This window comes from Eumetopias jubatus, unplaced genomic scaffold, assembly GCF_037043125.1.
Source record: "Eumetopias jubatus isolate StellerSeaLion01/CBP00866 unplaced genomic scaffold, mEumJub1_p1.0 scaffold_13, whole genome shotgun sequence".
In the NCBI taxonomy this organism is placed as follows: domain Eukaryota; kingdom Metazoa; phylum Chordata; class Mammalia; order Carnivora; family Otariidae; genus Eumetopias; species Eumetopias jubatus.
In genome coordinates, this window is record NW_028274819.1 from 66,960,568 (window position 1) to 66,976,530 (window position 15,963).

At 41.0% G+C, this 15,963-nt stretch overlaps 1 protein-coding gene across 4 annotated transcripts in view; it reads left to right on the forward strand.

Moving 5' to 3' along the window:
- Window positions 1-15,963, forward strand: part of CCDC83 (coiled-coil domain containing 83) — a 52,708-nt gene that overhangs the window by 16,738 nt on the left and 20,007 nt on the right. For all 4 annotated transcript variants that reach the window (XM_028126794.2, XM_088017742.1, XM_028126795.2 and 1 more), the window contains exons 3-5: window positions 2,936-3,098; window positions 6,328-6,495; window positions 13,154-13,245. In XM_028126794.2, the coding sequence (XP_027982595.1) occupies window positions 2,936-3,098; window positions 6,328-6,495; window positions 13,154-13,245 (423 nt within the window). The remainder of the gene's footprint in view (window positions 1-2,935; window positions 3,099-6,327; window positions 6,496-13,153; window positions 13,246-15,963) is intronic.

Consider the following 15,963-nt stretch of genomic DNA (forward strand, 5'->3'; position numbering starts at 1 on the left):
GGAATGTATAGACCAGAACCCAAGCAAGACGCACCTATTTTCTTGGGACCTTAGGGTTGCTGGCCTCTTGTTTTCCCAGCCTGTCTTCTGGGGGAGGGACCTGCCGCGCTGTTACTCAGGCAACCCTGTTTGGGCGGAGTTGCCCTGCCCCCCTGTGGCGGGGATGGGCTCAGCAGGAATCAGTTTTGGGGGCTTTTGTTCTCTGGCGGCTTTCTCTGGCTGCTTTCTGCATGTCTCTTCCATGAGTTAGAGCAGAAAAGACCGTTTCCAACCCTCTGCCTCAGAGCAGAGAGACTGCAATTTGTTCTTCAGTGAGCTCTCCAGGCCACACCGTCTCCGTTTCTGTCTGTGCTGCAATAACCTGCAGCGTCCTGGGTTGTGCGCCCCTCCGCAGGGCTCCCAGTCCTGCCTCCAGGTCGGGACACGTCTCTGCCCTTTTTGCTTCTAAACCCGCCAGCTGCCCCCAGATCGCACGCGCGACCCACCGCTCTGGGTTTCCGCCCCGGGGGCTGCCCTAAAGTCCTTTCCCCGCCGCCACCGGCCTGCGAGTCTGTGCCCCATCCCCAGTGCGCAAGGCTGTCACTCACCAGCGGTGTAGGATCCCCACAGCCAGGCTCCCTCCTGCTGCCGTTTATCCTCCGATATCTGCCCGCGGAATCAAGGCTCCCCGCTTTGTACCTCAAAACCAACCGCCTGCGATATTCTGTTTGTAGAGATCCAGATCTTCTTACATCTCAGGCTGGTTTCATGGGTGCTTAGAGTCGTCTGGTGGATATCCAGCTCAATTCCGGGGACCAGTTGAAATAGGGTCCCCTACCCCTCCACCATCTCCCCCCCCCCCCGCCATGTAGTGGTTTTTAAATGATCACTATATTTGAGTTTTTTTGCCTATTTTAGAGCTGGAGTTGATTTTGAGGAGATTGTCGCCTTACTAATATTAGCTAACATAAATAAAATCAGATAAAGATTTATTTAGTATTCAGATTATACTTGATAAAGGAATTTTCCACTTCTAACAAAAATAAGTGGAAAAGTCCGTATGTGGGAAAAGTATTAGTGCAATAGTTTGGCAAGGGATAGTTCCATTGGTATTATTCAAGTTTCTACAAATATTTCATTTTCAAATAACTCATGTCAAGCCAAAGTAATTCAATTTATTTATAAGAAAACAAAATAATCTATTTCATTCAAGAAAATGGAACATTTGAGAATTGATGAAAGAGCAATATATTGTTTATCGGTTGCTAATATTGATTGACCTTGATTTTTTAAATTAAACTTTTTTGAAATAATTATAGATTGGCATGCAGTTATAAGAAATAATACAGAGAGATCCTGTGTAACCATAACCTGGTTTCCTATAACATATTACAGGAATATAGTATAATATCACAAGTAGGATATTAACATTAACAATATTGACATTGATACAGTCAAGACACAGAACGTTTCCATCAATATAAACATCTCTCATATTGTCCTTTTATAGCCACTCACTCCCTTTCAATTCCACCCCTTCATTAACTCCTAGCAACCATTAATCTGTTCTCCATATTTATAATTTTGCTGTTCTAAGAATGTTATATAAATTACTTACTAGTAATTAATCTTCATAAGTAATCTTTGGAGATTGACTTTTTTCATTCAGCATAATTCTCTGGAGATTCAGTTTGCTGAGTGTATCATTAGTTTGTTCCTTTTATTCATTTTTATTTTGTGATATGGATGTACCACAATTTATTTAACCATTTACCTACTGAAAGACAAGTGAGTTGTTTTCTGTATTTGGCTATGATAAATACAGCTTTTAGAAACATTCGTGTGCAGGTTTTTATGTGAATATAAGCTTTCATTTCTCTGAGATAAATGCCTAAGAGCTCAGTTGTATGCCAAGCAAATGTTTATAAGAAATTGGCATCCTTTTTAACAGAGTAGCTGTACCATTTTACAAAGGAGCCAACTTTCCTGGGGAAGACAGAGAGGGAAGAGGGATAAGGGGGGAAGAAGGGAGCAGAGGAGGAGAGGGGATGAGAGAGAAAGGGGAGAGAGAAGATTTTTAAAAATTCGAAAAAGCTGAGATCTGACAGCACGTGAGGCTCTGGGCCAGGTGTAGCACCCTGCCTTTTCCTTTTGGTTATGTGAAAAAATTAACATCCTCTTCATGCTTAGGCTACTTTGGGTTAAATTTTTATCTTTGCAACGGAAGCATCCTTTTTCTAAGGCTATTGTCCCCATGAGGCTGGAACTCTGACCATGGACACCTCTCACCTTACATCCTTTTAACCTCAAAATGGAGACAAAACAGACATGTTTTCCACCAGTTTCAGTGTAAGTATTTCCAGGGAAGGCCCCTGAGCATGTGCCTAGCTTGAGATACATGCTTCCCCTGGACAAAACCCTATGGCTAAGAGAAGGGGCCACTGTGTTTTGTATATAATGTTCACTGATGTATTCTTGGTATCTAGACGACCGCCTGGTAGATGCTTCACAAATACTGACCAAATGAGTGATGATCTCTGGAGAAGGTTTTAGTGGGAGACTGAAGAAATCAGTTTCCAAGGTCTAACTTTAATGTTCACTGGTTTTTAAATGATCACTATCTTTGGTTTTGTTTGTTTGTTTGTTTGTTTGTTTGTTTTTTGCCTATTTTAGAGCTAGAGTTGATTTTGAGGCGATTGTTGCCTAGGGTGATAGACTGGGAGGTTAATAACACAATTTTTTAAATGTAACTTTCTATCCATTATTTACTGTGTTGTTGGGTTTAATTTTACTTTGCATCTTCCATGTTCCATAAGCTCTTAGAGATACTGTATAAACTTATTTCATTAAATGTTTTTTTCTCACTTTGCAAGCTTCAGTGTATGAATCGGTTTTGAGACCAGTCAAGGTAAATACTTGAGCAGATGCAGTTACCTACTGTTGATTTTCACAACAGAACAAACGATTGAAGGATGAACAGATTTGGCACATACAGAACCTACTAAAGGAGCTGAGTGAAGATAAGTCAGACGGGTTACCAGTTGTAACAAGGGAAGATGTTGAAAAAGCAATGAAGGAAAAATGGAAGTTTGAAAGAGACCAGGAAGAAAACTTGAAAGGTGACTTAGGAACTTAAAGTTATTTCTTGAGTGCGTTCATGCTTTTGTCCCCTAATATGTTCAGATGAGAGCATTACCACCGCAAGCACACACACATTGTACGTAAATGGGCAGGAGAGGGAAGTAACAAGTGGGCAGAGCTACTAGAGCCAAGTGAGGAGGAAGAAGAAGGGCACTGATCAAAAACAAGGCAGAGGAAAACCACCTGGCTCTTGACACCAGACAACAGCCTGCTGGCTACTGCCCTGAAGTCCTCACAGGGGGGATTTGTTCTTTGTTTGGGGAAATTCTCTTGTCTGGCAGCTTCTTTGGCTTCTAACTCAGTTCAGACTTGGGAACAGGGTGAATATTGCCATGAAGCTGCCCCCCCTACCAGTATCACTAAGGGAGCTAAGCCCCCCATTTCGGTGGGGAAAGAGGAATAAGAGTTGTCAAGGGGGAAGGTTGGAGGACATGGACAAAAATGATGCTAGGTGCAGAAGATGAAAGAGCATGACCTCTCTTGCCATGGACTTAGGAAATACCACGGTTCCTTGGGTTAAGTCATACATCGTTTTAACACATGGATTTCTTTTAAAAATTTTTTTCATTCCTTTATCCTAAATTTATTGCTAAGATTTCCCAAGCCACTTTTGCCAGAACCCCTATACATACCATCTAGCTAGGAAGCCAGAAAACTTGGGGAAGAGATGTGAGTGTTCTCAGGAAGCAGTACTAAGAGCTGGGAGGCAAAATGAGGACTAGATTCCCTGAATTTCTCCAAGTAGTTCAGAGAGCCTACCAACCTAAGCACTTTACACAGAGCAAGCACACCATCTGTAAATATTTGTGGTTTTGAATGAAATAGTTGCCAAGATCAACCATCAATCAGCAAACTTCATTTTTAGGGGTCTCCACAACTGTTCCCAGAAGCCTGTTCTGGCCCATCCCTTGATGGGCAGCGGTGGTGTCATGAGGTGGTAGATACTGTATTTTGCAGGGTGCCTCTCCAGGAGACTTCTGTTTATGTTTGGAAGGAGGACTTTAATAAGTCCCTTGAGATGGGAGTGAGACCACAGAGGATACTCAGATGCACTCACTAAACTGCCTTCACAGGGAAATGGGCCCAGCTAGCTGAGGTGTGTGTTTACAGTTTGGGCTGAGTGCTGGGATGGGTGTGTCATGCACGACTGGGGCCAAGCTGGGTGACCAAGCACAGCAGAGGAGGCCTGGGCATGTGCGGTGGCCCAAGGCTGAGCGAGTCCACAGATGCGGAGGGAGGGAGGGAAAGCTGGAGGACAGGCGGATGGGAAAAGGCTTTGTGAGGCTGTTCTGTTAGTCCCAGGGAGTTGCCGTAACCTGATGGGTTTGGGGAGCAGCGGCGGCAGGTTGTTGCAGTACAGAATCTCAGGCCCATCCAGGTCTACTGACTTAGAATCTGCACCGGGACAAGATCCTGGGGGATTCCTATGCACAGGAATGTTCGAGAAGGACTGATGTAACCCCTTTTTTTCACCTTTTATTTAGGACTCTTCAGTTGCCTGGATAAAAACTTAACCCAAACTAGCCTAAACATAAAGAGGGTGTTAATTTTTTCATAAAACCAAACAGAAAAAAGGCAGGGTGCTCTGGACCTGGACCCAGAGCCTCACGTGCTGTCAGATCTCAGCATTTTTCTTTTTTTAAACCTCTTCTGGCTCTCCCCCCTTCTGTCCACCTCCGTCCTCCTCCTCTGGCTCTTACCCCTCTTCTCTTTCTGCCTTGCCCTCCAAAGTTGGCTCCTTTTTCTGAGGCTGTTGTCCTCATGAGGCTGGAAATCAGACCATGGACATTTCTCACTTCACATTCCTTAACCTCCAAATGGAGACAAAAGAGACATGTTTTCCACCAGTTTCAGTGAATGTGTTCCAGGGAAGGCCTCTGGTCCCTAGCTTGAGACACATGCTCCCTGCTGGACAAATCCCTACAGCCAGGAGAAGGGGCCACTATAATTGGCCTACGCATTTGACAAGGGGTAGGAGAAGGGGCGGGACATGGGCTCTGGCAAAGTAGAACAACAGCCACCACATGGACCTCTCTTTCAAGGACTTCAGTGACAGTAAGCAACCCTCCCCTCAAAGACTCACTGTGGTACAGGGCTGAGACAGCAGCCGTCTAAGCAGATAGAAGGGCAGCTCATCAGGCAGGTTACGGCAGTATTCATTGTTTAACGGCAATAACAAGTGTCATTTATTAAGGGATTTAAAAATATATGATCTTATTTACAGCCTTGGAAAAAGACAGGTCTGGAGTCCTTCTGGACTCCTCTTTATTGAAGAACATTCCCCCGGCCTGATTGCAATACTTCAGCCATTCCATAAACATTTATTGAGCACCAACTAATTGCCAGACTCTGTGCTAAGTGCTGGTTTTGTAGAGAAGAACAAGATGTGGTTTTGCCTTCAGGGAGCTCTCAAACAAGATGGTGTGTGGCACTGAGCCAAAGGGCCATTAAGTTCAATGTACCCTGCTCCTTGTAGTACTTCCAGTTCCAAAATATTTAGAAGCATGAGACCAAGCCTAAAGATGGAGTAGACTATCATGTTTAGCAAGTGCCCCAGGGCAAACTGAAGGTTTATATGGGTGACACAGCTCAGTATTTGTACATATTTTACTAGAGAATTTATCTTTCACTCTGAAGGCGTTTGTAAGCGGGGGCCAGAGAAGACATGTTGAGATTACTGTTGTACGGTATGGTATCATCTCACACAAGGGAAGCCCAAACACTGAAATTTAGATGATGGAAGCAACCTATTTATTTACAAAAATGGTTGCCAGGGACAGCACAGGATATATACTGAACTCACTTTGCCCAGAGGCACAATGGTCAGAAAAGTGACAATTTATTAATAAAAAGTCTGTGTGATATAAAGTACAAAATAGGACATTTATCAAGCTACGATGGGAATAATTTAAGTTTGTGGGTTCCTAGGCATATAGGTAGTCTATTAACCTATCAGTCACAGCCTAAAACCACACATCTATTTTATAATTGGAAGCTTAATTTTACTTGGATTATGCATCATGAGGGATAAACAATAGTAGAAATAGTTTAGATTTCCTTTAATTGTAGAGAAAAAAATTGTATTTATGAGTTAACAGCATTTTAGTAGCAGGCTTTTCAGACCTTAACTTCATAAAATCGGATTGCAATGTATCATGGTTGCAAGAACAATGGCAATGACATGGTGTCTTGATTTTCTCTCAACAGATATGCGCGTGCAAATAAACAATGCCGAGAAACTATTTCTTGAGAAGCTCAGTGAAAAGGAATACTGGGAAGAATATAAGAATGTAGGGAGTGAACAACATGCTAAACTCATTACCTCCTTGCAGAATGACATCAATAGAGTTAAAGAAAATGCGGAGAAAATTTCAGGTCAGTTGTGATAAATCTAGTTCAAATTCAGTAGAAAATCTTTGGAGAGCAGCCCTTTTGTAGAAGAAAAAAATGTGTACTCCCTAAATCATTCTTTACTCTCTATCAGCACAAGCAGCTATGAACCTAAGGGTAAGGGTGGAGAGAGGAAGTGGAGAAACTCTCCCAGGACCACCAATGGAACTGAGGAGAAGTAGAAGGATGGGGGGTGCAGGCAGTGGAGAATCCCTGAGACCAGCTGTCTTGGAGAAAGAAGCTTCATTCAGTGGGTGCTGTCTGCATGCTCCCATACCTAGGTCTGGGGCAATTCCACCAAGGTAGGAAGGTCCTGGGCCAGGGTTATATTGAAAAGAAATTTACCTGAGGCAAGCTAAGAACAACTTAACCAGGCTATAAAACCAGAATCATTGTAGAGAAACGCCCAAGTAAACACAAGGTTATAGTCAGAAAGAATTGAAGAACAAACACAAGACGGGAAATGGAGAGAGTATGGAGCAGGATGGCATCAGGTGTGATGAAGTTTACCAGGACTAGTTCTGGGAGCCATGAGGCCATCTGTCTGTCACTGTGGCTAAGCACAGTGTCTTAAAAAACATCAGAAACCCAGAGACAGGAAAGTCATAGAGTAGAATAAATGGAGAAATCTGATGACTCAGAAGAACACTGGCCAGATGACTGAGCCCGGCTGGTGATGGTGCCCTGATTGGTGGAGGTGTTCATGTGGGGTCATTTCCATTATCCCCTGTGGGGGCCCTGTTGCGGGATATTCCACTGCTGGACCAAGTTTTCTGTAAGTTTCTCAGCTCAGGGTTTCTGTACCACAAAGGCAGTGTAAATTTGGTTCCAAATCAGACTGGGTTTAAAGTTCCAATTTTTCAAAAGGTTTTCCTCCCCAGAAGAAAAGTAGAGAATAAAAGGGACATCTTCTGGGGCATCTGGATGGCACAATCAGTTAAGCGACCGACTCTTGGTTTTAGCTCAGGTCATGATCTCAGGGTCCTGAGATCAAGCCCTGAGGCAGGCTTCAGGCTTAGCAGGGCACCTCCCCCTTCCTCTGCCCCTCCCTCCTGCCTGCTCTCTAACAATAAACAAATAAATCTTTTTAAAAAAAGGCAGAGGGGACACCTACCTACCCCTGTCTATCTCCCAACCACTCAGATCGTCTCTCTAGATAAAACCACTATTAACCAATTTCTTCTGTAACCTTTATCAGAAATATTTTATATCAATATATACAAAGCATGCTACAAATACAATTTTGTACTTGCTTTTTCATGTAACAATATTCTTCCAGTGACTACTTTGTTTTGTTGTATTATACTTTTTTTACAAGTCTCCTACTCATAAGCATTTAGATTGTTTCCTATATTTTACTATTACAAATAATGCTGCAATGAATATTCTTAAATACCTTTTATTGCAATGAATATCCTTGTATTTATATAATTTCACTTTTGTATGTCTCTAGGAAGGAATGGCTGGCCTGAAGTGCCCATTTATTTATTTGTTATTTTGATAGGCATGGCCCTCCATAGAGCTTGTACCGAATTTACCAACCACCCCCACCCCACCCCCGACCTCTCCCTATGTTCCTGCATCTTCAACAACAGGGATGTTACCTAACTTTTTGTTCTTTGCCAGTCTTAAAAGTAGAAAATGGTATCTCATTATAGCTTTAATTTCCACTTCTCTTATTATGTGATAGTGAATATCTTTTCATAAGTTCCGTAAATGTAATGGGAAATATAACTATATTTCCTTTTCTGTGAACCATCTGTTCACATCCCTTGCCCATTTTTCTACTGTGTTGTAGAGCTCTTTACATTTTAAGGAAATTAGCTCTTTAACTGTGATACAAAGTACAAATATTTCCCCCAATTGTCATTAGTTTTTTTTGTGGAGTATATTTATGGGGACATGTTGAAGTTTTAGAGTGTCTAACCTAGGTTTTTATTTTATGATATCTGAGATAATAAATTGTCCAATATTTTCTTCTAGAATATTTATGGCTTCATTTTAATATTTACCTCTTTGATTTTTTGTGTGTCTATAAGGTAGGAAACCAATTTTATTTTTTGCCAGATAGTTTTCCAGTTGTCCTAACATCATGTATCAAATAATTCATTTTAACCCTAGTGATTTAAAATGTTGACTTTATCATACTTTAGTTTCCCATGCATATTTGGGTCTCTCCCTATACTTTCTATTCTGTTCCACTGACCTATGTATTTGTGAACCAGTACTATACTTTTAAAATAGTTATTGTTCAGAGAAGTTTAAAATTTTTAAATCCCCCCAACATTTCTTTATATTTTTAAATTAGGAGGAGTCACCTTCTCAGAAAAACTTATTAACCCATTATCTTGATCAGAAATTTGGATGATTTCTTTGAGTTGAAAATTGTCATGCTATGTATCCAGCTTTGGGATGGTGGTAATGACATTAATATGTTGAATTACTTGCTGGTTACACCTTAGTCTGTAGCTGACTTTAGGTGTCATAGGAAAATAGTTGTTATGGGCTTTTCTTATTTGTCATTGGTTTTAGGCATTTCTCCTAACCATGCCGGTAGCAGCAGCAACTCTGCTCAGGGACAATTAAAATACCCTGGGGGCCAGTAATTGGACAATGGATATGAGCAGGACACTTAAATCGATTTATCTGAAGGCCTACTATTATATCGCCCTTTTTCCTCCCTTCTTCCATGATTTCTCTAGAATGTTCCTCCCACACCCATGATCATGGAGTTTGTGGTAATTAGACTGGTTTACTTGCAAGGAACAAGTATTTTAGGGAAAGGAGTGGTTATTGAAACAGGATATTAAAGTAAAACTTTTTAAGTCTCAGTTTAAACTGGGGTGGCTATTTAACAGACACCACATTTCAGAGTAAACTGAGATACTGCCATGCTGATGAGACAGAAAACTGAATTCCAGTCTATAAAAGAAGTTGGATAGGTCAAGAAAAGATTGTTGGAAATTAGGGGACAGTGTTTGGAAAGAGATCTTGGTGTGCTGTAAGTCCCATTCTGTCCCACAAAGGGGCAGGTGAAAGGTAATTTCTTCCATCACCTCAAATCAAGATGGAGAATCTTTAAGGAAATTCCTCAGATTGTTCAGTATGTGCCCTCTGCAGTTTGGGAGACATGGAGGTCTAGTTTATGACGCATCTCTGAGAAATCTAGGGGATAAGGGACCGACTGATCATTCTGACAGCAGAGCAAAGGTGAAGTGGCCACCGCCCTGAGCTAGGCCTGTGTCTTAGTCCATTCAGGTTACTATAACAAGATACCTTAAATGGGTGCCTTATAAACAACAGAAATTTATTTCTCACACTTCTGCAGGCTGGGAAGTTCAAGATCAATGCCAGCAGATTTGGTGTCTGGTGAAAACCCACTTCCTGGTCCATAGACAGCCGTCTTTAGTGGAAGGGACAAGGGAGTTCTCTGGAGTCTCTTTTTATAAGGGTGCTAATCCCATTCATGACGGTTCCCCCCTCTTGACCTAATGACCTCCCAAAGACCCCATCTCCAAATACCATCACACTGGGGATTATGTTTCAATGCATGAACTGGGGGGAGGGGGGCACAAAGATTCAGTCTGCAGCAGGCTGCACTCTCAGAGTTTGTCACAGCAAAGCATGAAAGTGTTTCCTACGAATCTATGAGAGCAAGCGAGTACACAGTCCTGTTAGATCTTCGAGATAGGGTCCTAACAGAGAAATAGGAGGCTGCATGTATGGGAGGGAGCAATAGATTGAGAGCCAGAGGCCAACGGAAAAGTTGTTAGCCAGCCTCAAGGACAGTACAGCCCCTGCATCAAGGAACCACAGGTGAAATAACTAGCAATGAGGAGGGTGGTCCTCTGAAGAACCTATAAAACAGCCCCGTGGAAAAGGAATCCACCCTAAGTGCCAGCTAGAACTAGAAAGTGCCACATTAGCTTGAGATAGTATCTGTCAAATGAGAGCTTTCTTGCCCCTTTCCATGCTTCTCTTCAACCCTGAGGGAGGAGGCATAGAAACTCAAATCAGAGGAAATAGTTGTACGTCCAGGTTGGGAAGGGAATAGCCATAGCTTTGAATGGAGTTTAAAGTTTTAATTATTACAAAAGACTGGATACATTAATTCCTGATTGGAGGGCCTCTTATTATCACAAAGGATCCAGAAAAGTACAAAATTTGCCATATATCTTGTTGAGAGAGTTACTAGCCTCACAGTATGAATTTTAAAGGGAAGAGATAAAGCTACGTTTGTTTGATGTCCCATGGTCATGTTTGTTGAATATAACACTCGCAGTGAGGAATGGGAAGACTGAAGATGGAAACAGAAGCCCATCAAATCGGTGGTGGCCCCAGAGATGGCTCCTCTCTACATTTGTCTTTTCTGGGCTGTGTCCCCTTCATAGTGCCTCTGTTTTGCTCTGTCCCATCCTCCTTCTCTTCTGGCTTCCCACACACCAGTTCTTGCAGTTTTCTCCAGCCCAGATTCTAAAGAGCTGGTGTCATCACCTACCTAACGAAGATGAGCGAAGACGTTTGTCCATGCCTCCTCATGGGCCATCGGTCAGCCATTCTGTGGTCAGCTCTCCAATCCTGCCTTATTCAGGACCATCCCTGAGCTCTGGGGGGAAGGGGGAGGAAGCACCTAGAGCTGCTTCCCTGAACTTTGGCTAGGAGATTTTGGGATAGTGGGTATAGGAAACACAGTCACTAATCCATCCAAGACAAGGCTTTATCTCTCAGTAAAAGGAAAGGGGACCTTAGTGAGGCCCAGCAATACAGAAAGTGTGGGGGTATGATAAGTCATTAGATATCAGGTTCACAGAGCATTTTTACTTTTGTCCTTCACCAGGCACACAGGACAGGAATCTCTAAAATTTCTTTGTACACTAATCATGAGTTAAAAGATTTGGGTTCAAATGCACTTATAAAAAAGTAACATTACCTCTTTGAACATCAGTTTCTTCATCTGTAAAATGGGAGTCCCTTGGTGATCTCCAAGAGAACTCACAAGAGAGGCTACACCACCCTCCCCACAGGAGAGGGTCAGCATGGTGAGGTCGTGTGACACTGACAAGTGTGTGAAAAGTGGGCAAGAGACTCCCAGGAAAACTGTGGGGGAGCAGAGCAACACGGAGCCAGACACAGCAGGGAAGGCAGAGCAATGCAAAGCAAGCTTCAGCCCGCATGGCTTTGCCATCAGCTTCTGAGAAGTGGCCACATTAGACAGGGGTCTGAGCAGCCAGAACTTTAAAGGCACAAAGCCAGAGTCTCCCATGCTCCCAGTAGCAACGTCTCCAACTGTTATGAGAAGGAGACATTTCATACTCCTAGCTTCTTTGGCTGTATTCACAAATGCATGTTTAACAGTTGTTTCTGAGAGCAGCATGTGAATCACAAAAACTAGCAATGAGATTTTCACATCCTCCCTTGTGCTGGTTACTCTGCTCTTCAGAAGATAAATAGTCCACAGAATTTTATATGGAACTTGCAACAAGTTGGGTATTTTTGTTGCTTTGTCAGTGTTAATGTGGCACTAGAGAGAGCTATAACTTTAGTCAGAGCATATTTGATCATCTATTTTTTATGATTTGCAGCAAAGAATATTTAATCTTATCAAGCTCCAGGTTAATGATTTCTTTCAGATGCTAAGAATGAAAAATCCATTATAACTAAACTCCTGATCCATTGCAACTTTTGGATTGCCTGTTGTGTTTTGTTGGGTAGAAGTTTCAAATAAACATCCAGCCTTAGTCTAGTGGACTAGGTCCTGAATTGAAACAAATTCTATCAGAAATGAGATTGGAATGATTAAAATATTCAAGTGATGACTCTGAATGGGAATAAAAAGTATACAGTTTGTATGGATGGGCATATGTGGGCTGAAAAACGAAGACTTCCATTTTCTTACTCTCCAGATTTCAAGTTAGACTAGTTTTCTTCCTCTCCACTCTCTACAGCAGTCTTAATGTCACTATACCTCACTTTTCCTTAAACAGAGGTGTTGAGGGTATGCTCACTAAGCATCTTTCAAGGCCTAAAATTTTATGATCCTTTGCTCTCTCGATCCTGACTATGATATCAGAAAATCTAGAGAATAAAGAATCCTGCACATCTTCATATCTGTCCTCCTCTCTTGCCCTGAGCCCAACTCAGAACCAGAGGCTGACTTTCATGGCCCCTTCACCCCTCTCTCCTCTTCTCACTCTGTCTTTCCTGCCCAAGAAAACATATGCCAAGAACACTGGAAATTTAGTTAGATGGAGTCAGAGGTACAGGATGCTTCTCATGCAGATAATTAAATCTTCTTTATATTTCCATTGTGGAATCAGAAGTGTGTGATATGCAAGGTAGATGGCTGCCCTAAAGTATTGGGAATTTTCCCTTTGGAGAGACAATCCTTTGAAAATACAAATATTCTTAGGTGAGATATCATTTTAGCTAATTCACATTAAGGTGTTTTTATACCTTAATAAGGTAAATTATTGGAGCATTTCTTCTAATTGGAGGTACTAGATACTTCAGTAAAAATTTACCCTGAAAATTTGGGTGAAAAATATGTAGAAAGAAGATGAGAGGATCATGGAAATAAAATTTAAAAGCAGCATAACTTTCCCTAGGATTAGTCCTGTTAAAGCTTCTAATTTTCTTTTCAAAGAACACTATAAAGTCACTCTGGAAGATGCTAGAAAGAGAATAATCAGAGAAACTTTGTTGCAACTGGATCAAAAGAAGGAATGGGCCACACAGGTATATTTCAGTTGTCTTAAAAACAAAACAAAAGTTTTTCCTTATTTTTTCCTGTGGCATATTATAATGATTAAGAACTTGAGTCCTGAAGTTCGGCAGTTTAGTTTAAATCACGGTTCTACCACTTACTGGGAATATAAACTAAATTTGTTACTTGACTTTTCTGGGCTCCAGTTTCCTAATTTAAAAAAAAAGGGTCAATAATGATATTTACCTTTAAAGAATAGGATGGGGATTAAATGAGATGATTTAAGTAGCATAGTGTCTCATAAGAAACAAGAGCTCAGTAATTTATTATTGTTATTTTTAAGTAATAATAATGGCTACAACAAATTATTAAATAAAAGTTTTTGGACGCATTATAGAATGAAATATGATTTGTCTAAAAAGTATTGTCGTAGGGGTGCCTGGGCGGCTCAGTCGTTAAGCGTCTGCCTTCGGCTCAGGTCATGATCCCAGGGTCCTGGGATCGAGCCCCACATCGGGCTCCCTGCTCCACGGGGAAACCTGCTTCTCCCTCTCCCACTCCCCCTACTTGTGTTCCCTCTCTCACTGTGTCTCTCTCTGTCAAATAAATAAATAAAATCTTAAAAAAAAAAGTACTGTCATATATATCCAAACCTAAAAGAGTACACTTTACATGGCCAGAGCTTTAAAATTTTGGGATATAAAAAAATGTCTGAGGGACACCTGGGCGGCTCAGTCAGTTAAGTGTCTGCCTTCTGCTCTGGTCAAGATCCCAGGGTCCTGGGATTGAGTCCTGCGTTGGGCTCCTTGCTCAGCAGGGAGTCTGCTTCTCCCTGTGCCCTGACACTCCCCCTGCTTATGCACAAGCGCTCTCTCTGACAAATAAATAAAAATCTTAAAAAAAAAGTTTGAGATATAATTTCCAACTTTATATGTTTTCTAATCCCTTTGTTTTCACTCTCCTTCCCTGTCTGTAGACTATCTCCTCGGTTAGTGAGGCCCCCACTGGGACTGTCTCTTGATCTAGAATCTCTTTTCAGAATCATAAACATCTGGTCTTCTCTAAAGTTCTTCACTGAATTTCAGTTGCTACTGTTTGTTGCTTAACTGTTAGTTCAGTTGTTCTTTCAGTTACTATCCTACTGCATGATTTTTACTGATTTATCCAAATATAGAGGATTACGGAGAACTGACCAATAGTTTATCTGTCCATGAAATTCAGCCCCTTTGTGACGGAATATGACTAAATGGTGAAGTCAACGATAAAATGATATGAACATAGTTAAGATGATTAAAAATGCATCTGTAGATCAAATATATTTCAAATATACATATTCAATATATAATGAAGACTGTTCCAGATACTGTTCTGAGCAGTTTACATTTATGTCTCTCAACAAACCTATAAGGCAGGGACTTGCTAATGAGAAGACCGAGACACAGAGAAATTTTTGTGGCTTTCCCAGAGCAAGTGGCAGAATTGAGATTCGATTCTAGATGTCTCCTTCAGATCATTGCTCTTAATCACTACCCTATACATTTTCTTTTCTCTACATAATGCCTAACACTCACACACGTGAATGAATTTTCCCCATTTTATCTGGCTATTTTAGCATATGTTTCGCTTCTGATAATCCACTGTTGTGCAACCTTGGCTGTGTACTGGAGTCACCAAGAAATTTAGTTAACTCATGTGGTGACTCAGAGATGCTCATGTAATTGGCCTGCGATGTCACCTTGGTTTCTGGATTTGTCAAAGTGTCCAGGAGATTCTAACATGCGCCCAAAGTTGAAAACCCCTGCTCCACTGTTAGTAAATTAAGCCATTAGCCAACTTCAGTTATGAGCTGTATCCTGCTTTCGTTCAAATGATACTCTGTGTTCCAGGACACTTTAGAGTCACCAGTTGCAGCTGGAGTATAAAAGTTCCTGGTTCCTAAGGAATGTAGGCGCACCCTTAGTTTAATTAGCATGATTTGAAGAAAAAAATTATTGCAAATCTTCCAACTCTAAAGACTTAGATAAACTTATTCTTAACATATTTTTCAGTTATTTCTGTCTGCTTTTATGATCTATAAGATTTTTCTTAATTTCTCTTCCTTAGGTTGTGCCCTTTAGTTACTGAATGTGGAATTTGTAAAGTGGTATCCATATAAAAGTACCTCACAGATAAATACAATCTTTCATCCTTTATAAAGTTCCTTTAGGGAAAACTATAAATAAATAAGAATTGAAAATGAATTTACATTTTATGAACCTATTGAGAAAGTAATGCTTTTCCTGTTTTCTTCATCTAAAATGCCTTTCTCCAGGAAACTGTCCAGCTACCCTGAAATTATTTGCTATTAAGTTTGTAAATATGTATATTGTTATTATTGACATACAGAAGTCTTTTTAATTAAAAAGGTAGTAATAGAATCTATTCATGCTTTACTCTATGTTGGATTATGTCTGTGACCAAAAACATGAAGAATATTTGACAGCTGCAGTTCAGCCACCTTAATTATGGAGCAGATCACTTAATGATTGATTTCACCATGGGAATCAGATTAAGTCACAATGGAAGCCCAACTGAAAGGATAACTATTGTCCAGTTCTCTGAATCACCTGTATTAGGCAGTGTGAACCAGCAAAAAATAATATGAGAGTAAAGAACAACTGAAGCAAGAGTTCTTAGATATGTTTCCAGAGTAATTGCAAAACATAATGTAAAATGATCAGATAAGTTGATTGTGAATCGCCATGTTGCAA